Below are 22,579 nucleotides of genomic sequence, written 5' to 3' on the forward strand. Positions count from 1 at the left end.
ATTTTTTCTGGAAATAAATCCAATGCACTAAGTTAATGTCTCATCTTTCATACTGTCATGCATTTTTTCTTCTTCTTTTTAACTCTGGTCCCTTATATCCTAATGAGAGCTTTGAGGAGTGAAACTTTGGGTATCAAACAAATAGTTTGAGCATTTTGAGTCTTTGTTTTCCTATTAGAAAAAAAGATGCCTCATTTGCCTCCTTCTGTTTCCCCACCCTGACCTCCAGAAGAACAATGTAGATTAAAAATATTGGAATCAGCTTTTCATGAAACACAAGAGGGCAGTGGAGCACCACAGATTCAGCAGCCTTGGGGCTGATGGCTTGCTGTATCAAAACTGTAATGAATTACAAACTAGCTTGCCAATTGTGAGAACAAATATGATCACACCTCCTTAATTTCAGCTTTGCTGCCTTATTTCTTTTACTTATGTTCATTCTGTTTTGTTCACTTCATAATATTAAAAATAATGTTATGGTATGAGATTTGCTGAAATAGAGTGGACAACTGTATCTACAGGGGTTTGGTTCCAGGGTCTGCTGTGAATACAAAAAGTGTGGATGGTAATGTTCCATATCATTAAATTGTTATGATGTGAATGTGCATGCTTCTGTGTTTCACTATCATTTACTGATATGGGGTATGACAACCCGCAATCGTTGGAAATTGCAGATCTGCAGTGTTCATTGTATAGTGTTCTTTTGCGTATCAGGCTGCAATTTTCAGTTGTCTATTGCATGAGAACCAGTGTGGTGTATTCATTTGCATGTTAAATTTCAAATAGCCACTTGACTATGGAAACTCCCTTTTCAACTTCAGAGGAAGTCAAAGGCAGGCCTTTACTCCAACAAGTCTTGTCATGGTAGAGTTGTCTTAGGGTCACCATAAATCAGAAACAATTTGAAGGCACACAACACAAATTATATTTACCTTTAAAAAGTATTAGAAAGGTGATGCATATGTCCTATAACAATTTTTAAAGAAATGCAACAGTTTATTCAATACTATTTTTTAAAAAAAGCTTTAAGTTCTGTTTTCCAGAAAGACACGTCTACATTCTAGTAATACCCTTTTTTTCGGCCGTACAAAGATTTTAGTCACATCAGCCATGGAGAGAGAAAACAGATGAAAGATTAATTCTCCTGCTGTCAAGTCACTAATCCCAGAATTAGAGCAAACTCATAAATAGCCACTCCTCTGGTTGCCTGTGGGGACAAGATTCACCTCTAGGAAACCAAACAGAGGAGAAGCTATATGTAAACTAGAAGACAGTTTGTACTCACCTTCAATGTTCACATTCATTAAATGCATTGGGAAGGAGCTGCTGGCCCTGTTCCCAGTCTCTGTGTGTTTGGAAGGTGCCATTTTCAGCACTTTCTAGAAAGATAGAAAGATTTTATTTTAGTTTAAAAAAAATGAAAGGCAAAGATAATTTTTTTGAGAGACAGAATTTGAAGAGTGAAATAACTGAAAATACAAATATTTTTGAAGAGTCTGTATGGTGTAGTGGCTGGAGCACTGAACTCTGTAGACTGCGGTTCAGATGCCAGCACAGCTATGGAAACCCAGTGGGTGACTTTGGTCAAGTCATACTCTCTCAGCCTCATAAAAGGGCAAAGGCAAGCCTTATCTGAACAAAAACCCATGATAAGGTAATCTTGAAAATGACTTGAAGGCAATGATAAAAATATATGATGAGGCTCACAGAAAGGTTATATCTTTACATAGCCAAGAGCCATGTTGTTTGGAGGATTCTGGGAACTCCTGTAACTTTTGTAAACTAATTCAAATTGTGGCCAAAAATATCAGGAGAACCATAGGAGCTATACCTTGGCTATTAAGGCATAATTACAGCTATAGATTACAATAAGACATCTTACTGTAATGATCCCCTTACCCTATACTCTGGGAATGGAGTGCTGAAGAAGCCAAGAAGAAAATGCATTCTGGGAGGGAGGGGGAAATAACATTGTGTTTCTCACAATTACTGCTGGGAGCCTATAGAGCAACTTAGCGGATATAGATTATCCTGGTTAAGCTCATGATAACTTAAATATCCTGCTGCACATGCACACTCACATACACACGCACCCCTGTCTGCAGAAATATGGAAGTTGGTAGGAACTGCAAGAAGGCTTTTTCTGTTGTGTCATCCAAAATGTAGAAGTTCTTCTCCTTTGGGGTTGTTGTATGTCTTTCGGGCTGTGTGGCCATGTTCCAGAAACATGGAACATGGCCACACAGCCCGAAAGACATACAACAACCCTGTGATCCCGGCCATGAAAGCCTTCGACAACACATTCTTCTCCTTTGTTCTTTTCTTCTGACCTACTATTCCCACCACTGATTTTTTTTTTAAAAAAATCTAGATAAAACTCCTGATTAATGCTGTTTTTCTTTTTAACTTTCCCAAATTGGTTTTTGGCTGCTACTTTCCACATGGTGAAAAAAATGTTTGTAGGTTATTTATATTATAGTGTGCCACCTTGAGCTGTACATTTTTGGAATTGAAAAAGGATGGAATAATCTCTCTAATATAAGGAAAAGAAAATTAGTAACCTAATTTTTATGGCTAATGGTTTGCATAGTAATAGTAATAATGAAGTTTAATTTTACTATTTAAACATATTTTGGAGGCAGCAAACCTACTTTTAAGTCATTAGAGTTAAATTATTAGAGTAGAGACATGCCACATTGTCACAGGATTTCTACGCCCTACACCACTGGAGAAATTATACTGTTTAGCCGATATTCCACCACCTGACATCCGCTGGGAAGTAGCACCCAACAGTGACAGGACCAAGGCATGGACATCTCTGGCCCATCCTCTGTTCGAATATCAGCCAGCAAGTCAACACCTTCAATCAAGAAACAGCTTCCTAAGATCCACAGAGATACTCGCAAGAACACCTCAGCAAGCGAGAGTCCAAAAGTGGCAGCTAAAACCCGGAACCTCAATCCATGGCTAATACTAGATGAGAAACTCTCTTCTGGGCACATAAGAAGACTAGGTGACTTGGAAGGCGCTGAACAGACTGTGCTCTGGTACCATGAGATGCAGAGCCAATCTTAAGAAATGTGGCTATAAAGTGGAGTCCACGACATGCAAATGTGGAGAAGAGCAAACCACAGACCACTTCTTACAATGCAGTCTGAGCCCTGCCACATGCACAATGGAGCACCTTACAGCGACTCCAAGTGGCCAGCTTCTGGTCAAAGGAAATCTAGTATAATTACAAGTTTTTAACTTTGTGTTTTTAAAATATATTATAATTGTGTCCGCAATTTGCTTCTGACACGATAAATGAATTGGAATTAAAATACTCTAATAATTGTGACTTGAGTAATGCAGTGCCTCAGCAAAAGCTATCTTCTCTTCACTCTGCCGCATCTACCATTTCTTGAAGTTTGTTTTATAGCTTTTAGCTCTTTGCGAAACTTGTGCTCTTGCTCTCCGATGCTAAAGTGCACGTTGCCATGTTTGTTTTCTAAACCATGAAACACAATCTGACATATAACCCAGTGCTCTTCCCCCTCAAAGCAGACACACACTTCTGAAGGCTACCTGATCCACCCATTACATTGGGACACAATATATGGCATGATGTTTTCTAGGAAGAAGCTTGTGAAAGTTGAAATAAATTGGGCCCTTGCTTTTGTTGGAGTCCACAGAAATGCTTTTCACTTTCTAATCCCATGAAAAGCAAAAACCTAAATCTAGAACACCAAAACAGATGTGTTTATCCTCCACGCTTCCAGTGTTTACTAACAGACCTTCACATTTATAAGGGAAAAGGCTGTTTAATGTTTCTCACTTTATTAACGTGTTTTTGACTTTGCCAGAATGCCAGCACTGTAAAGCATCTACAAATCTTTCTTTGAACAAAAATCCAAACTCTTCCCCAGGGGATTTTTGTTTCATTTTGTGTTTTTTTTTAGCCTTCACCTATCAAAATTTGTTCACATTAACTTTCTCACACAACATGTTTCCCGGAAAATAACTTTGCTTCTTTGAGAACTCTTCAAGAGCTGATAAGATCTGATGTGGGCTGACCTTCATCAAGAGCTTTTACATTGACATATCCTTTAAGGCAACTTCTCAAAAGCCAACGTAATTTATTTGATATCAAAGTGAACTGAGCAAGGACTCCCTTAGAAAGGAGTTTGCATATCATTATCATATCTGAAGGTTCTGGATTTTTATTATTAAGGCAATGGTGCAATTGAGTCATTTTAGACCTCAATCTTAATTATCTTCTAAGGATCTCAATTACCTGCCCATATGCATTTCTTTAGTTTGAAGGAAACAAATTTCCATTTTTCTTTCCTTTCCCTTTCATCACCATTTCAATGCTTTACCATTGTCTCTGTACTCCTGATAAAAAGGAAAAGAGGTGAAGAATTATTTATTACTCCTGGTTCTTAAAAAAAAACCAGTACAATAGGCATCTGTATCTATGGGTTTTGCACCCACATATTCGACCAACCAAGGCTTGAAGTATTGTATTTGTGCAGGGGGGGGGGTCTAAAAAGCAAACCTTGATTTTGCTTCATGCCGAGCACTGTGCTAATGTGTAAACCTACCTAGCTGTAGTTTTCCAACATTCATTAATTTTCAGGCTCTTCTCAACGCCTGTTTGAGTTGTTCGCCACTTTATATAAAAGATCAATTTTTTCTACACAATTCTATATAATGGAAATTTCCCATCCACAGGTTATGGTATCTATGATGTGTCTCTTCCCTGAATTAAATCTCAGCAGATACTGGGATCCCACTGTACTCAGAATATATCCAGTGTTGCATTTTGAACTCAATTAAATTAATTCAATCATCTTCATGCCTTTAGGAATAAAATAGAGTAGGTACTGCTTCCCAAATACAAAACACATTTACTTAGCAATTAGAATGATTTTGCTATAGAAAATATCTAAAGTGTTTTAAAGCACAATCATCATCATCATCTTTATTTCTAGACCACCCTCTCTCCCCAGAGGGACTTGGGGTAATTTATGTACACATAAAACAGCAAACATTCAATGCCACAACTACATCACTTAAGATCAAAAATGAATAATAATAATAATAATAATAATAATAATAATAATAATAATAATAGCATACTTATTATACTAAAATTACAGATTAGAAATTGTATATACAGTACCTGCCTGGTTAGACACCCTTAGGCAGCTTTTATGTTATTTTAAAAAATTAAAAAGGATGCTTCCTGGACCAGCATCAACCCTGATGGGCATTGACATGCCGATGCTTCTTGCTGGCCGATGCCAAACCTGTTTGCTATCACTCAGATCACTTGACATTGTCTTAATGATCACAAGGCAAGCAAAGTTGTGGAGGGAGCATCTGGCTTCTAACTGTACTTGGGCTGAAGGATAGTAGGATTGAACTGTATAAATGAACACATACTAAACAAGAGCTCTAATTTTCTTTTGTTGGTTATATTGCTCCTTTTATATCTCAGCTTTCCTAGCCTTTGCTAGTCAAATCCTAAATGCATGCATGTGACACAAGCAGTGCTGTTACGTTAACTTTGTATCTCAAGGTTGCCCAAACCTTTGGCTTCCCTGAATCACATTGAAAGCAGAAGAATTGTCTTGGGCCACACATAAAATACCCTAACAATAGATGCTAAGGGGAAAAAAGGAAGTTTGAGTTGTCAATTTGGTGTAGAGATAATCCTCTGCTTTATTGTATAAAGAGAGACTTCCAGTAGATGAAACTCTTTTTTAGCATTTGTATTTGTGTACCTTCAAGTCACCAATAAATGTATGATGACTTTATGAATTTCCGAAAGCTTTCTTTGGCAAGGAATATTTAGAGGTGGCTTTGCCAGTTATTTTCCTCTGAAATATAGCCCACCACACCTGGTGTCCATTGGTGGTCTCTCATCCAAGTACTAACCAGAGCTAACCTTGTTTAGTGACCACGTTCAGATTGGAGCTGATGCCTTTAGGGTATTACAATTTCAGTAATAGCAAACTAGATTATTCCAGTTAAATTCTCAGATTTAACTATGTTTTATTGCACAAGAATATGACCTTTGCCATGCTGAATTTTTGTCAGTATAAGGCCCCTTCTACACTGCCATATAATCCATATTATCAAAGCAGATAATACACATTATCCAGTTCAAAGCAGTTAATCTGAATTTTATATAGCAGTGTGGAAGGGGCCTAAATTAGTGCATTCTCATATTTCTTTTCTCGAAGTGTTTTAATGCCATCTTGTGTTACCTTTTCCCCAGGTTTCAGAAAACGCACCTTATGCTACTGATAATGTCAAACATGACAAGCTAGAAGGCTGGAAAGAACCCAGACAGGATGAAAATACAGAAAAGGCAAACATGAATGCCTTGAAAACGATAGGTGATTTAAGGTGAGGATAAGAATATGTGTGTGCTAAATTTAGGGTGGGCAACATATGGAGTCCACTTAGGACCCATAGTTGTCATGTTGGAGATGAACTCCCAATAAGGGAGCCTCATCATGGATGCTGAAGTCCCCCAGCATCATAAGCCACGGAGATCCCGACACCACCTTCAAGACCATCCTGGCTAGTTTAGGAAGGGAGACTGTTGTGAGGTTTGTGATGCTTCAACAGAATTACTAGTCTGCCCAAGCTACTCACCTTTAAATAAACACATTGAAATCCTGCAAACTGAGCAATAGGGAGATATTATCCTGATAGACCACTGCAACTCCACTCCCCAACCCACCACCCCCAGGCCTTGCCTGCTGTTGCCCAGATAATCCTGGTGGGCAGTCGCAGAGAAATTAACCCCACCAGCCTCATTCAAGCAGTTCTCTTTAATACAAGCCAGGTCTGCATGTTCATCCAGGCTTATGTCCTGAATAGCAGCTGTTTTACCATTCACCAACCTGACATTAAGCAGCAGCATTTTAAACCCGGAGGAGGTGGGGGTTGCTGCCATGACTATCCAGATTGTTTGAGATGGGAGACAGTCTAGGAGTGATTCTGCCTCTGGGATTATTAGCCTTCCCTGCTAATGCAGCCTGTCCTTCTCTAGGCAATCAATTCTGTCTGTATTTGAATATGAACTGACCTCATTTGTATTTCCCAATGGAATATACGAACCAGAAAGCAATTGGATAAGTTTACATTTTACAAACAAAAATGCATATAACATGTGAATGTTCAAGAAAATAATCTACGGATGTGAAATTCACTGCAGTTGGTAGCTTTTTTTATTGAGTCTCTTGGACCATAACAAGAGTTTTCTCATTGAGAAGAAAAATTGTGGATATTCTTATACATCACTTGCAATGCACAGGGAGAGCTGTTAATTTTCCAAGCATAATAGGACTTGTCTTTGCTGCAACATAGTTCTCTGGGATTTAACTATAGTTCTGAAAATTCATGTACATCCTTTGCTACCATGAGGAGTAGAAACTTTAATTGGCCTGAGGCTTCTAAGAGCTTGAAAAGAGCAGCCGGCTCTTTGTACTTAATCACCTTAAACTATCTTCTCCTTCAACAGCTGCTGATAACAAAGCAATTGATACCTACTGATTAGACAGAAGGAACAATATTGCTCCTGAAAACAATGGTACAATCATGGACCTCCTATTTCTCTTTTGTGCAGACTGATATATAGACTTTCAGAAGTTTCTGCACTTTTCATGCTTTGCAAAAAACCATGGCTGCGCAGAAAAGTACTAGTACTAATTGTGTAATTTCTGAAGCCTTTGTGAAACATATTTGCAGACAGACATAATTATGTTCATATTTTGAAGACACATGCATGGAAAGAACACAAAAATGTTGCCTACTGTGTAACAGCCATGCATTTAAAACAGGATACTGCATTGACTTATTTAAACATGGAATAAATATACTCTCAAAAAATATAAATACATAGTGGATGTTTTTAGAAAAATTGGTATGCAAGGCTGTCTAAGAAGATGAGGTAGCTTGCCCATTTTGAATTTGTGTCCAAAATCTTGCAGATCAAAGTATAGTTTGTGAAACTTTCTGTAATGTTCCTAGAGTTTGGAAAATTTCCTTTTTTGTGTGTTAGTAAAGGTAAAGGTTTTCCCCTGACATTAAGTCTAGTCGTATCTGACTCTGGGGGTTGATGCTCATCTCAATTTCTCAGCCAGAGCTGACTTTGTCCGTAGATGTTGTCTCCAAGGTCATGAGGCCGACATGACTGCATGGAGCACCGTTACATTCCAGCTGGTGTGGTACCTATTGATCTACTCACATTTGCATGTTTTTGAACTGCTAGGTTGGCAGAAGCTGGGGCTCACCCCACTCCACAGATTTGAACCACTGACCTTTTGATCAGCAAGTTCAGCAGCTCAGCGCCACTGCACCACTGAGGGCTCCTTTTTGGCATAGATCTCCAGAATCTCCTAAACTTTGCTTTAGAATAGTGGTTCTCAACCTGTGCGAGGTGTTTTGGCCTACAACTCCCAGAAATCCCAGCCAGTTTACCAGCTGTTAGGATTTCTGGGAGTTGAAGGCCAAAACATCTGGGGACCCACAGGTTGAGAACCACTGCTCTAGAAATTCTCTAGCATCCTGTGTATTAGTTTCAGGAAGAGTATGCTAGGTGGTTGATGTGTTCATTGATTGTCCCTTTCTTCTCTAAACATACTATTCTATAGTAAAGTAAAATTGCAGTGATTAACCTTGATCAATTCTCCTTGTGTGGATATTCCTAACTTTTCATAAATGAAAACCGGAACACATGTGACAGAGCCACATCAGAGTGTGGTTAAAAGAGGGTGATCAGGCACTGAGAAGTTATTAATGAGGAAGAAAACACAGAACTGCAATTTATATAGAGAAATTGTGGGATATGTGTTTTGAATCTAGGAAGGACAAGTATTTGACCCCTTATCTCTCCCCTACTGTATTCCATTTGTAGTAAATGAAGTCAGCTCAGGTGGGAGGAGGAAAGTGAAAATTGTGAGTTGTAACAGTAGCTGAGAAAGTGGGGCAGCAGACTGACTAGAGCTGTCCCTTAACTGGGATAGGTGAAGGAGTTAACAACCCTAAGTGCATAAAATTCTGCCTTATCTTGGAAGTTAAGCAGGGCCTGCTCTAGTTAGTAGTTGTATGGAAGGCAACCAATAAATACCAGGTGCTGTAGGCTATATTTCAGAGGAAGGATCTGGAAAAACTACCTTTGAGTATTCCTTGTCTATGAAATTCATGGGGTCACCATAAGTCAACAGGAAAGTTGAAGCACATGCACACATATGTATTTGGAGAACATGGTATAATTTGTTGTGCCCATATGCCTCTGGAAAACAACCCAGTATTTCTACATTTTCCCAGCTGCCAACATGTTTATGCATAAGCATATGCAGCAATATCTGACACTTAAATTCCCGAGAGAAATCAACAGGATTTAGAGATCAGTCCTTTACAACTTTATTCAAAAGTACGTCTCATGTGTATCTAATACTGGTAGGTATGTGTAGGGTTGCAGATTAAAGCATGATTAATAGTTTAATAATATTTGCTAAGGAGTAAGTTCTATTGAGTTTAGTGTTGCAACATTCTACAAAAATTGGTGTGGGATTATATTCTATCTTCTTGCAAATTTAGGTCAGTTTATTCAATATTCAGTTTTAATTCAGTGCAAGTAGCTTGATTTGTTTCCTCAGTTTTAAATAAACAACACTGCCCTCCAACATGTATACGTTATGAGAACCTCTTTGAAATATAGTGTTTTTTTCCATATTTGTTTTAAATGTTGGCAGTGGTATTTCTTAGAAATGCAGTACATTTCTTTACATGGAAGTGTGGGATAAACTGAAATCTTATCCTCTCTTTTAGAGCTGAGAAATATAAGGAAGTGGAAAACCGTATTAAGCAACATATGGTTATGATGAAAGAAAGAAGGAAGAAGTTAACAGGGGTACCCCAGGAAGAGATGGAGAGAGCAAAGCAAAACTTTGAAACTGTATGTCCTATTTGTTCACTTTGAAATGTTGGAGAGCCCATTTCCTTCTTCGAAGGATCTTGAGAGATTTGTGTGCTTACATGCTCCTTTCCCAGGCTTTTGTGCCCTTGGACACCCATTTCTCTATTTCACTTCTAAGATAGCAGGAAATCATATTTTGCTATTATATTGTATCTGGATAAACATAGGTGAAACCAAGAGGCAGAAGTGTCTCTCCTGGCCCCATTCCATTATATATAAAGGAGTTGAGTGTGCTGTTAGACGCAGTACTACCAATGGGAAGAAGCTCTTCACCATCACACCAGAGAGTAGCAGGCCAGTCCAAAGAGTGCCCCTGTGATGCACACAATGCTGTCCAAGAGTTGGAAAGGCCATGGAGCTTGGGAAGAAAAGCTGGTGGGCAATTATTTCTGCTTCCCAGCATTTGTTCTTTGAGATAATTAGCTCATTCTGCCTACTACAATAAACCATGCTTTGCATAATCCGTAGTTTGTCCATAAACCAAATCTGGAAACCACACTCAAGCTTATTTATTTGGCACCGTCAGGTTTGGCTTTGATTCTTTTTGAAAGACCTTGGGCTGCAATTGTATTCACTTTTACTCGGGACTCATTTTTGTTGTAATGAGTGGGACTTCATTCCAAGTAAACAAGGATAGCATTGCAAGGAATAAGAGAAGATGTCAAAGAGTACTGTGTTAAACCATTGAGGTTAACATTTCATTGCTTCTGGAAATGGGAGCTCTAGCTCAGGAAAGTCCATGGCCCAGTATATCGGTTAGGTCAGGGTCCCATCAGGTTTTAGCATCATATACTGGTAAATGTACAGCAGTGCAGTTACACTGGATCATGGTCAGTTGCCTGATCAATTCTTCAGAAGGCGAACAATACTAGCCTAATGTAACACCAGTCTATCTATGCTGTAGAATTAATGCAGCTTCACACCACTTTTAACTGGCATGACTCAATGCTATAGAACAGGCGTGGGCAAACATGGGCCTTCCAGATGTTTTGGTCTTCAACTCCCACAATTCCTAACAACCTACCGGCTGTTAGGAATTATGGGAGTTGAAGTCCAAAACACCTGGAGGGCCCAAGTTCATCCATGACTGCTATAGAATCATGGTAGTTGGTGTTTGATGAAGCACCAGCACTCTTTTGCAGATACGTAAAGTGAAAAGCCTTTGAACAAAATCTGGCTATCAGTATTTTAAAAACTCTAAAATCAGGACAGTAAATAAAGAACACCACTCAGAAAACAGAGGAATTCCAGACATGAATCAATCAGGGCCAGCTAACACCTCCCAACAAAGGATTTCCCCAGGCAGTAAACAGCCAGACCTTCAAACTGAAAGGCTATTCAATGCTAATCAAGGTGGCCAATTGAAACATTCACACCTGCCTCAAACAGACAAGAGTTCTTTCTCCCACCCAGAACATTCCACAGATATATAAACCCCACTTGCATAGTTTCCAACATACCTCACAACTTCTCAGGATGCCTGCCATAGATGCAGGCAAAACATCAGGAGAAAATGCTTCTAGAATTATGGCCATACAGCCCACAAAACTCACAGCAACCTAGTATCAAACTGTAGGAATTCTACAGCGTAGAGATTAATCCTTGCTCTAGAATTTGTAGCAGTGTTTTCAGTTCTACACAACTCTTACTTGATGCTTCCTTGACTAATATAGAGCTTTATTCTGGGATTGATGTGTATATCTAACCAGATCAGAGTTTTTAAAAGTTACTTTTGGGGAATTGTGGGAACTATAGTCCAAAAAGTGGTATTACCAGTCCAGGCAAAAATAAATGAATGTAGAAATGTGACTATGTCCTTTTCACATGGTATTCATAATGTGATACAAACTGTATTTTTACCCAGATATGTTTTTCATCCACAGGTTGAAAAGATAGAAGCGGAGATAGCCGGCATTAAGAGGGACCTTAACAAGGAGTATCGTTTCACTGCCTTTACAGGGGAGCTGCCACCTCCATCAGAAAGTACCCAATCAGCTTCCAAACCTCAAAATATATTTTCTAACATGACATTTTAATTACATAAAAATATTTCCCATGCAGCAGCCACCTGCTGCTGCATATTTTTCATAGGACCCACTTTTAAACAGATTTCATGAAACTGTTCTTTTCAACTTTATTTCTTCTTTGTTTATATCTTCATGACATTAAAATTAGAATTTTAATACCTCCATAAAGGTTAAAGCATGTCTAAACGTTTTAAAGTGCCTTTAGTTGTTGTATAATGTTTCTAATGCTGAATCATTTTAGAGATTAAAGTGGCACAATCCTCTAGAAACTGGCCTCTTCCAATCATTCTGATAGAATGGGGCTCTCTAATGAAAGAAAGACATTTCAAAACAGCTTAAAAATAGTACTAGTATCATGGATGAATTAGGGCGCTGGGCTAACCTTCCTTGTTGAAAACGTCTATCAGAAGTGGGAGACCAATGAAGAAATGCACAAAATGGATTTGAAGGGCTTGAAAAACAGCATGTGATCCTCCCAGCAGCTGTTCTGTCTGTTAAGGAAAGGAGATTTCCATTTTTCAAACCACCATAAAGCCATAGGCCCAGGATTTATTTCAGTCCTTCCCAGCCACTGTAGATGAGTGTGCAGTGTTAACTTCAATGCCCTTGAAAGTAATCAACATCTTTTCCTTCAATTCTAGTATTCAAGGTTTTTGTGATTACGGAAAAGTCAAGGTTGTTTTTTCTATTTTATTTTTTTTACAAAACCCTGTGTGCTGAACTTGACAAAATCATGGAGTATACAATAAATCTTGTTTAAGCAACTTTTAGCGCCAATGTATTTTATTACATTTAGACTAATAAGGAGATGAAAGCCATTGTATAACTTTTAACAATAAGCCATTGCCGGTCTTGTCATATATGTAAAACATTGGCAATCATTTCAGAAATTAAGGTATTTTAAAATAACCTTTCAAGAAACAAGGGACAGATTTCAAGCATGATGGAAGAAATGGGATGGATACTGTTCATGGGCCTTAAAATACTCTCTACGATGCATATGGGCATTTTCACCATGTTTGAGAATCTCTTGGGGTCATTTTAGGCACAGAAAAGGACTTTTTAAAAACCAATTACTTTCTAAAAAGGCCTGAACACTTAGGATGGGGCAAACATGTCCTCACAGACTCTAGCGGGTTTTGGAGAACCTTTGGGTTTTGATTTGTTTTTTGCAATGAAAGCATATTGTGAGGTTTGTGTACCCCCTAAAGTCTTCCAATGTGAGATTGAGTCCCCCTAACTTTGCACATTTACCCACCCTTCTCTAAGTAAATCATAATCCTCACCTAAAAGGTAAAGGTTTCTCCCTGACATTAAGTCTAGTCGTGTCCTACTCTGGGGATTGGTGCTCATCTCCATTTCTAAGCCAAAGAGCCGGCGTTGTCCATAGACGCCTCCAAGGTCATGTGACCGGCATGACTGCATGGAGCACCATTCCCTTCCGGCTAGAGTAGTACCTATTGATCTCACATTTTCATGTTTTGAACTGCTAGATTGGCAGAAGTTGGGGCTAACAGCAGGAGCTCACTCCACTCCCTGGATTTGAACCACCGACCTTTCGGTCAGCACGTTCAGCAGCTCAGCAGTTTAACTCCCTGCACTCCTAGCCTAATTTTTTTCAGAGATATTCCCTGATCCTACGGAAATGTTTTGGGGAGCCAGATAAAAATAGAAACCGAATTGTTTGAGTGTGCACCTACTCACACAGCCCTTGGATCCCACATGTTATATGTTTATAACAAAAAAAATCTTCACGACATTTAGAGACTATATATTAGCAGGAAAGCATTCAGTTCAGATTTCATAATATAACTATTTCCTGGGGACGCAGTTAGCACAGTGGGTTAAATTGCCAAGCTATTGAAAATCTTGTCGACCGGAAGGTCAGTGGTTCGAGCCGCTGGTCGAGGTGAGCTCCCGCCATCAGCCCTAGCTTCTGCGTACCTAGCAGTTCGAAAATAGCAATGTAAGTAGATAAATAGGTACCACTTCGGTGGTACCCTGAAAAACATGCCGGTTAATTTGATCAGGAATGGCATCCATGAACATCAGCCTCCTCAGCGTGGAAAATAGAACAACATCACCTCCCCATGGCCGAGTCAAGCATAGCCTTCTGATGCCGGAGATGAAAAGCGGGAAGCCTTGCCTCTGTCTATCTATGTATTATTAATTGTGATGCCATTGAATGTTGTGACGCCATTGTATGTATTCTGTAATCTGCTCTGAGTCCCCTCGGGGAGATAGAGTGGAATATAAATAATAAACTATATAGAATACACTTTAAGGTGTCATTACAAATATCAAGGTACAATAGTAGTATATCTGTTATTAATATAGTAGACCTACTACTTATTCAAAATTAAGCTCCCTTTCATTTAATATTCAAATGCTGTTGGTTCATGACCTAACTCTAACCCTATTTCTTTCATTGTTTTGTACGAGAGATTAGAGATAATTTGAAATGTTGTTTGTCATGCAAACGAGTTGCAAGCAACATCTGTGAAAATTCTTCATCTCATATATAACAAAGTTAGAGTAATCTTCGGAAAACTGAAGAAGTTTACTGTCATTAACTGCTATGCAGGAGAGGGAATTTCTGTAGATTTCTGGCTATTCTACTTGCTCCTTCACCCTCACACAGTGCAGAGCCGATAGATTTACACATGCATCTTATTTTTCATGTATGTACTAATTCGAATGGAGCAGCCCTTGATAGTAAGTTTCCTATGTCTGCAAGATACACAGGATCTAAAATAGCACTGATCCCATTTTACCAGTGGCAAGCAGTCATCCTATATTTGTCTTTGTATGGCTAATCCTATCCACGCAGGGTTATCAGAGTGAAAAACAGGAACACCTTTTGTGTCTTCAATGGTTGCATAGAAGAGGTGTTGCTTGTTATCTGATTGTGTGATAAGCATCATTTGTTTTTCTTTTTTAGTGTCAGGAGCAACTTGAGAAACTGCAAGTCCCTTCTGGTGTGAGAATTGGCCATCTGCAGGACATTGCCCAGGGACGCCTGGATGTTTGATGTTTTTACCATCCTGTGGGAGGCTTCTCTCATGTCCCTGCATGGGGAGCTAGAGCTGACAGTCGGGAGCTCACCCTGCTCCCCAGATTGGAATCGCCGATCTCTCGGTCAACAGTCCTGCCATCACAAGGCTTTAACCCATTGTGCCACCGGTGGCTCCTAGCATCATTTGCTGAAGTTCCCTCTTTGGAACATTAGCTAAAGGGACAAGTGTTTTACCCAGATACTAAGTTGGCAATGCTATACCCAGGTCTATTCAGAAGCAAAACTCTTTTGAGTTCAATATTGTCAATAGTAGGAAGCATCAATATATGTATGGTAAGACATTCCCCTCCCCCTGTATCCACAGGATATGTTCCTGGTTAGACCACGGTTATGTGAAACCACAGATATGACCAAGCACCACTGAATTATTCCACCTCTGATCCCAGCATCCTATAGAGTTTCATTGGAGCACCCAGAAATCCCAAAATTTGGGTTGCTGTGAGCTTTCTGGGCTGTATGGCCATGTTCCAGAAGCATTCTCACCTGACGTTTTGCCCACATCGATGGCAGGCATCCTCAGAAGTTGGGGGTCTGTTGGAAACTAGGCAAGTAAGGTTTATATATCTGTGGAAGGTCCAGGGTGGGAGAAAGAACTCTTGTCTGCTGGAGGCAAGTGTTAATGTTGCAATTAGCCACCTTGATTAGCATTGAATGACTTTGCAGCTTCAATGCCTGGCTACTTCCTGCCTTGGGGATCCTTTGTTGGGAAGTGTTAACTGGCCCTGATTGTTTCTTGTCTGGAATTCCTGTTTTCAGAATGTTGCTCTTTATTTACTGTATTGATTTGATTTTTCAAATCAGATAATCTGTATATTAAAAGCATTGTGGAAGAGGCCTGAGAGAAGAATCCCTAAGCTCCACTGTGTCTGAGTGGGTTGCTAGGAGACAAAGTGGGCGGGGCCTACCCTTCTAACTGGCAGCTAGGGGAAAAAACGGCTTTTCCTGGTCCTCTAATTTGGATTTTATTTTTCTAGGGTTTTTTTTTGTTTGAAAGACATATTTTGGATGACTATGTCTTTTGTGGCCAAATTTTGTGTGATTTGGTTCAGTGGCTTTGTTGTTTACTCCATAGTAAAATGCACATTACATTTTTATATATATAGATGGGGGGAAATAACAGTGGGTGCAAAAATGTATTGTAGAATTGTATTGAATATTGAATATAGAATATTACTGTATTGAATATTGAAAATTGAATAGTGAATACTATGGGTCTGCTTATAACAAATGATGTATAACAAATGTTTTTAAAAATATTATTTTTAAAAAAATAAAAGGGGAAAAAACACCCCCCCCCCCCAAAAAAAAAACCCAAAAAAAACAGACATTGCATCAGCTCATTGCCCGCTGTTAGCATAAGTAGCAATTGTTTTTCCAAACAGAGGACTTACACTCACTGGAAGTAATTGTAGGGAGTGCGGAATTATCATCACAACTTTTGAAATGTCGCATTAATTTGTTTATAAAATAGCTTCTCAAAAGGCTCTGTGTGGATAAATATCTCTGTGGGAGAAGGGGAGGGTTGCTGTACAGAGTCAAAAGCTTGTTAGTTTTCTTCTCCTAATCCCTTATTACTGTTGGTTCCCCTTGTGCCATAGAAATCAATGGAGCTGTGAAATTACCTAGATTAAACTGCGAGCGGTTTCTGGTCTAATCAATGTGACATTTTCTCTTAAGACAAAATTCTAGAGAGAAAAACACAGAAAACATTATTGTACTTAACTAGGAGCATCACTGGGAGGGAGCCCAAGTCGGCTTCATGTATGAAATCTTCATTTGCTTTTAAACTCAATCCCCAGACACCACAGAGTTTCTAAACCGCTTAAGGGAAGGAACTGCACACTATCCAGCAGGTACTTGAAACAGTCACACAGAAATATTGGCATATCTATGGCTCGCAGGGCGAGGCAGAGAACTCCCTGTGGCTCAATTCATAATCAGTTTAGCATTTATGACCTTTCTCAGTAAGCATTGGAAAGAAAGCGTGCCTGTTTTTGAGTATTCTCTTGTGGCTTGTAAAGTTGGTGCAATGAGCTTGTTCACCTTATTTTCATAACCCAGGCTTGTCTGGTGGGAAATGTCATTCCCAGTACCAGCATAAAGACCTATTATATATAGCATGTCGAAATGGATTGCACACTTAGGGGTGCATCTACACTAGAGTGAATGCAGTTTGACAGCACTTTAATTGTCATGACTCAATGCCATAGAATGAGCCCCCGGTGGCGCAATGGGTTAAACCCTTGTGCTGGCAGGATTGCTGACCAAAAGGTTGGCGGTTTGAATCCAGGGAGCGGGGTGAGCTCCCGTCTGTCAGCTCAAGCTCCCCATGCAGGGACATGAGAGAAGCCTCCCACAGGATAATCAAACATCTAGGCGTCCCCTGGGCAATATCCTTGCAGACGGCCAATTCTCTCACACCAGAAGCAACTTGCAGTTTCTCAAGTTGCTCTTTACATGGAAAAAATGCCATGGAATAATGGGAGTTGTAGTTTTACAAGGTCTGTAAAAGGGAGCTGGTGCTTCGCCAAATTACAATATCCCGAGATTCCATAACAGACATGGCAGTTAAAGTGGTGTCAAACTGCATTCATTCCACAGTGAAGATATACCCTTGTTCAGTGAGTGGCAGTGGTCCCAATGATTTAAGCACATTTATGAACACCTACCCTGTTTTCCCGAGAAATAAGTCATCCCCTGAAAGTAAGATCTAGCAAAGTTTTGTTTGAAAGCATGCCTGCCGAACAGAACACCAGAGCATGCAGGATAGGTAATTGTATGTACCATAGATTGTTGTACATGGAAATAATGGTAGCAACAATAAATTCTTGATAGGATTCTCAGTTTGTCTGGTTATGCTGGTTTGTGATGACAACTACTGTACAGTATATAATAAATGTTCATTTTTTGTTCAACAATAAATGTGAATTCTTCTGGATGGAAAAATAAGACATCCCCTGAAAATAAGACCTAGCGCATCTTTGGGAGAAAAAATTAATATAAGACACTGTCCTATTTTCGGGGAAACACAGCACATACCGTATTTCTTCAATTGTAAGATGTCATTGATTGTAACACGCACCCTCATTTCAGTACCACCACCAACAAAAATCCATGATATGCCTGTGATTCTAAGACGTACTTCATTTTTAGATATATTTATAGAGAGAGGAATTTTGGGGGGTTGATTTGTCTGCCCATTTAATTTAATTAGAGAGTGTTCTGCCATGATTATTGATACCTTGCTGAGTACTTCTGCCACGAAGCTACAGAAGCCCTCTATTTCGGCCTAGAACTGTTTTATCTCCTTGTTTTTAACATGTGATGTATGTATTGATTGTATGACTGCTTTTCATGTTTGATTTTACAATGTGTAATTTGTCACTGTTTTTATTATTGTTGTGAGCCGCCCCGAGTCCCCTCGGGGATATGGGGCGGGATATAAGAATAAATTTATTTATTTATTTATAATGTGCTTAGAATGGAAGAAATACAGTATGTTTTGGGACTGCAACTCCCATAACCTCTCGTCATTGGCTATGCTGGTTAGATCAGATAGGTGCTAAGGGCCAAAATACCAGTTCCTCACCCCATACTAGGGATCATGTGCCATATAAATCAGTGGGACTCACTCTTGACTAAATATACTTATTATAAGTTGATTTATTTCTTCGGTTGCACATGGGCAAAATATGTGGCCTTCCAGATTCTGTTGGACTGCGTAACAAATGGAAAGACAGGAATCATGGGAGTTGTAGTACAATTGGAAGGCCACAATTTGTTCAGCCCACCAGCCAAATTACCACTATTTGCAAGGTTTCTTGTCTTGAAGTGTTTTCTCTGCTGAATCCAAAGAAGGAAGCAAACATGACAAATGGGTTTTAGACTCTTTAAACAAAGTTAAAAAGAATCCAAGCTCCATCTACATTCTTAAGGTCTCTCTGACCATATCTTAGGAACAGTGTTTAGACATCATGCCAGCGTTTATGTTCGTAGATGGGAAACGTGTGCTTTTCAGCAAGCAAGGTGTCTTGTTTTCGGCTGCCATGGAGCGGCATTAATGTCTGCCGCTGCACAGCAACCGCAGAAGGGTTATTACTGTTAATGGCACAGTTCCTGCCAAATAGCTGTGCAGCAACATGGACAGACTTGCAAGGAATGTTATCCCATTGCAGCAAAAGCAAGGAAGGTGTGACGGAGCAATTTAGCCAGAGAGCAAGCCACTCTGCTTTTTTCTGAACAGAAAGGTTTGACCACGGTAAGCATTCTCCATTTGGAATTCATTATATTGATAGCTTCATAGATTTCTTTATTTCCATTTATTGCAGATTTATACCATTCTTTTGCATACCTGCAATGAGCATGCAAAGGGATCTTGTCACATACTGATCCAGACTGACACAGCTTTGAGTTCTACTTGTAGGCAAACAGTTGGGGGGGGGGGGACATTTCTTAGGGTTCTTCCACACAGCCATATAATCCAGAATATCAAAGCAGAAAATCCCACAATATCTGCTTTGAACTGAGTTATCTGAGTCCACACTGCCATATATTCCAGTTCAAAGCAGATAATGTGGGATTAAATTCAGCTGTGTGGAAGGGGCCTTAGCACACATTTACAAATTGAAGAAGAGTCCAGAAGGAAAAAGGGACAAAGATGGGGGGAACCAAGGCTGGATCTACACTGGCCTAAATTCCAGAATCTGATCCCAGATTATCTGCTTTAAATTGGATTACATGAGTCTCCACTGCCAGATAATCTGGGATAAGAAGATAATCTGGAATCAGATCCTGGGATATACAGCAATGTGGAAGGCTGGATCTACATTGCCATATAATCCATATTATCAAAGCAGATAATCCATATTATCTACTTTGAACTGGATTATATGTGTCTACACTGTCATATAATCCGGTTCAAATCAGATAATCTGGATTTTATATTGCAGTGTAGATGGTGCCCAAGGGGCCTAAGGCTGGATCTACACTGCCATATGGTTCAGATTATCAAAGCAAATAATCCACATTATCTGTTTTGAACTGGATTATATGAGTCTACACTGCCATATAGGCTGGATCCACACTGCTCAATATCCTAGGATCTGATCCAAGATTATCTGATTATCTCAGATTATCTGGCAGTGTGGATTCATATAATCCAGTTCAAAGAAAATAATCTGGGATCAGATCCTGGGGTATATGGCAGTGTAGAAAGGGCCTCCGTAAAACTAGTGGGACATTGCTGTTCGACATTCCATTTCTATCCTCCAAGACATTTCTGAAAGTGAGTCTACACTGTTGAATGAATGCCATTGACTCCCAACTTTAACTGCAAAGGCTCCATGCTATGGAATCCTGTGAGTTGTAGTTTGGCAAAGTACGAGCATTCTTTGGCAGAGAAGGCTGCATGGCTTGTAATGCTAAAACTCCCAATTTTCCATCACATTGAGCCATGACAGTTAAAGTGGCGTCAAAATACATTTACTCTATTTCTTCAATTATAAGACACCATTGATTGTAAGGCCCCTTCTACACTGCCATATAATCAAGTTCAAAGCAGATAATCTGGATTTTATACAGCAGTGTAGAAAAGGCCATAGAACACCTGAATTAAACTACAGTAGAGTCTCACTTATCCAACATAAACGGGCCGGCAGAACGTTGGATAAGCGAATATGTTGGATAATAAGGAGAGATTAAGAAAAAGCCCATTAAACATCAAATTAGGTTGATTTTACAAATTAAGCACCAAAACATCATGTTATACAACAAATTTGACAGAAAAAGTAGTTCATTGCACATTAATGCTATATAGTAATTACTGTATTTACGAATTTAGCACCAAAATATCACAATGCATTGAAAACATTGACTACAAAAATGTGTTGGATAATCCAGAACGTTGGATAAGTGAGACTCTACTGTACCATATATAAAATACACCGGCAATTCCAAGACACACCCCATTTTTAGAGTTGTTTATATAAGGAAAAAGTACGTCATAGAATTTAAAAGAATACAGTAATTCTACAGTGTAGAGATGCACCTTGAGGTTGGATCTACACTGCCCTATATCCTAGGATCTGATCCCAGATAATCTGATTTGAACTGGATTATATGAGTCTACACCACCAGATAAGTGGATAATCTAGGATCAGATCCTGGGATATAGGGCAGTGTGGAGGGGGCCTTAGTCATCATTGGTAGTGGTGGGTAACAAAGGAGCCTTTACATATGGGATTGAAATTGTGGGTGCCTCCAGATATTGTTGAGCTGAATTAACTGCATTCCTTGCTACTACTGATGGATATTGCAATCCAACAACGCCCAGTGGGCTTCACAATCTATGGGCCCTTCCACAAAGCCATATAACTCAAAATATCAAGGCAGAAAATCCCACAAAAATCTGCTTTGAACTGGGATATCTGAGTCCACACTGCCATATATTACAGTTCAAAGCAGGTAATGTGGGATTTTATTCAGCTGTATGGAAGGGTTCTAGATCACTTTATTAAAGACACAAGTAACTATTGAGTAAGAATATGGGCAAACCCACAGCATTTTAGTGCAGCAAGCAACAATATGGTATCCTGTCCCCAATCCACATACAAAACCTCACCCGACTGGTAATTTAACATTCTCTTTGGCAATAAGATACAGTCCCGCTAGCCATACTTGAGACCATGCTCATTCAAGGAAGCTTGGCGATATGCGGCTCTGGAACCACTTACATCAATTTAGTTACGTAACAGAAGAAAAAACTCAGGAAGTTCAGAAGGGACAGTAGCCACTCCCCGGAATCAGCTGCTTGAAGCAGTCGCCGCAGTGTAGACTCATATAATATAGTTTAAAACAGATGACCTGAATTAAGAAACTGGATTATATTTGCAGTGTAGATCCAGCCTAAAATTATGCTCAGGAACCACCCAGGAGAGATGGAGGGTGTTCATCCTTCATAGATAACCTGATACTATGGGACTGTATTTCAGAGGGAAAAATCGGCAAATGCACCAGAGTATTGCTTGCCTTAGAAAACCCTGTGTCACTAGAGGGCACATACAGTTTGCCCTCCATATCCACAGATTCTGCATCCACAGATTCCACCACCTACAGCTTGAAAATACAGGTTTGACTATCCCTTTTCTGAAAATTCCTAAATCTGGAATATTCCAAAATTGTCAAGACCCAGGCTGCAGAGCACCAATAACCATACACAGAGGCCAGAATCTATCTAATATCTTTATTGAAGGAATATATAAAGTTAATAAAAACAAGTGTAGAAAATAGTCCAGAATTAGACCTTTCAGGAAAGGTCAGAATTAGTCCAAAAAGCAATGTCCAATAAGAAATATTAAGGTCCAAATATTAAGATCCAATAACCGAAACACTCACTTTGCCAAGCAAAGTGAGGGGAGATGACAAGGTCCTTTAGTCCATGAAACTTGAGCGAGGCTAGGAAATAACTTGATACTTGAAACAAGGCTTGAACGTGGA

The 22,579-nt window shown here is 39.4% G+C and overlaps 2 protein-coding genes across 5 annotated transcripts in view; both read left to right on the forward strand.

Annotated features, from left to right (window-relative positions):
- The window catches only part of lrrc27 (leucine rich repeat containing 27), a 60,664-nt gene extending 47,891 nt beyond the window's left edge, over window positions 1-12,773 (forward strand). For all 3 annotated transcript variants that reach the window (XM_062976106.1, XM_062976104.1, XM_062976105.1), the window contains 3 exons: window positions 6,269-6,399; window positions 9,835-9,961; window positions 11,866-12,773. In XM_062976106.1, coding sequence (XP_062832176.1) covers window positions 6,269-6,399; window positions 9,835-9,961; window positions 11,866-12,018 — 411 coding nt within the window. In that variant the 3' untranslated portion in view covers window positions 12,019-12,773. The remainder of the gene's footprint in view (window positions 1-6,268; window positions 6,400-9,834; window positions 9,962-11,865) is intronic.
- Window positions 12,774-19,133: 6,360 nt separating this feature from the next.
- Window positions 19,134-22,579, forward strand: part of pwwp2b (PWWP domain containing 2B) — a 65,704-nt gene continuing 62,258 nt past the window's right edge. For both annotated transcript variants that reach the window (XM_008106704.3, XM_062976102.1), the window contains exon 1: window positions 19,134-19,343. The gene's annotated coding sequence lies outside the window, so the exon portion shown is untranslated. The remainder of the gene's footprint in view (window positions 19,344-22,579) is intronic.

This window comes from Anolis carolinensis, chromosome 3 (assembly GCF_035594765.1).
Source record: "Anolis carolinensis isolate JA03-04 chromosome 3, rAnoCar3.1.pri, whole genome shotgun sequence".
NCBI classification, from domain to species: Eukaryota; Metazoa; Chordata; class Lepidosauria; order Squamata; family Dactyloidae; genus Anolis; species Anolis carolinensis.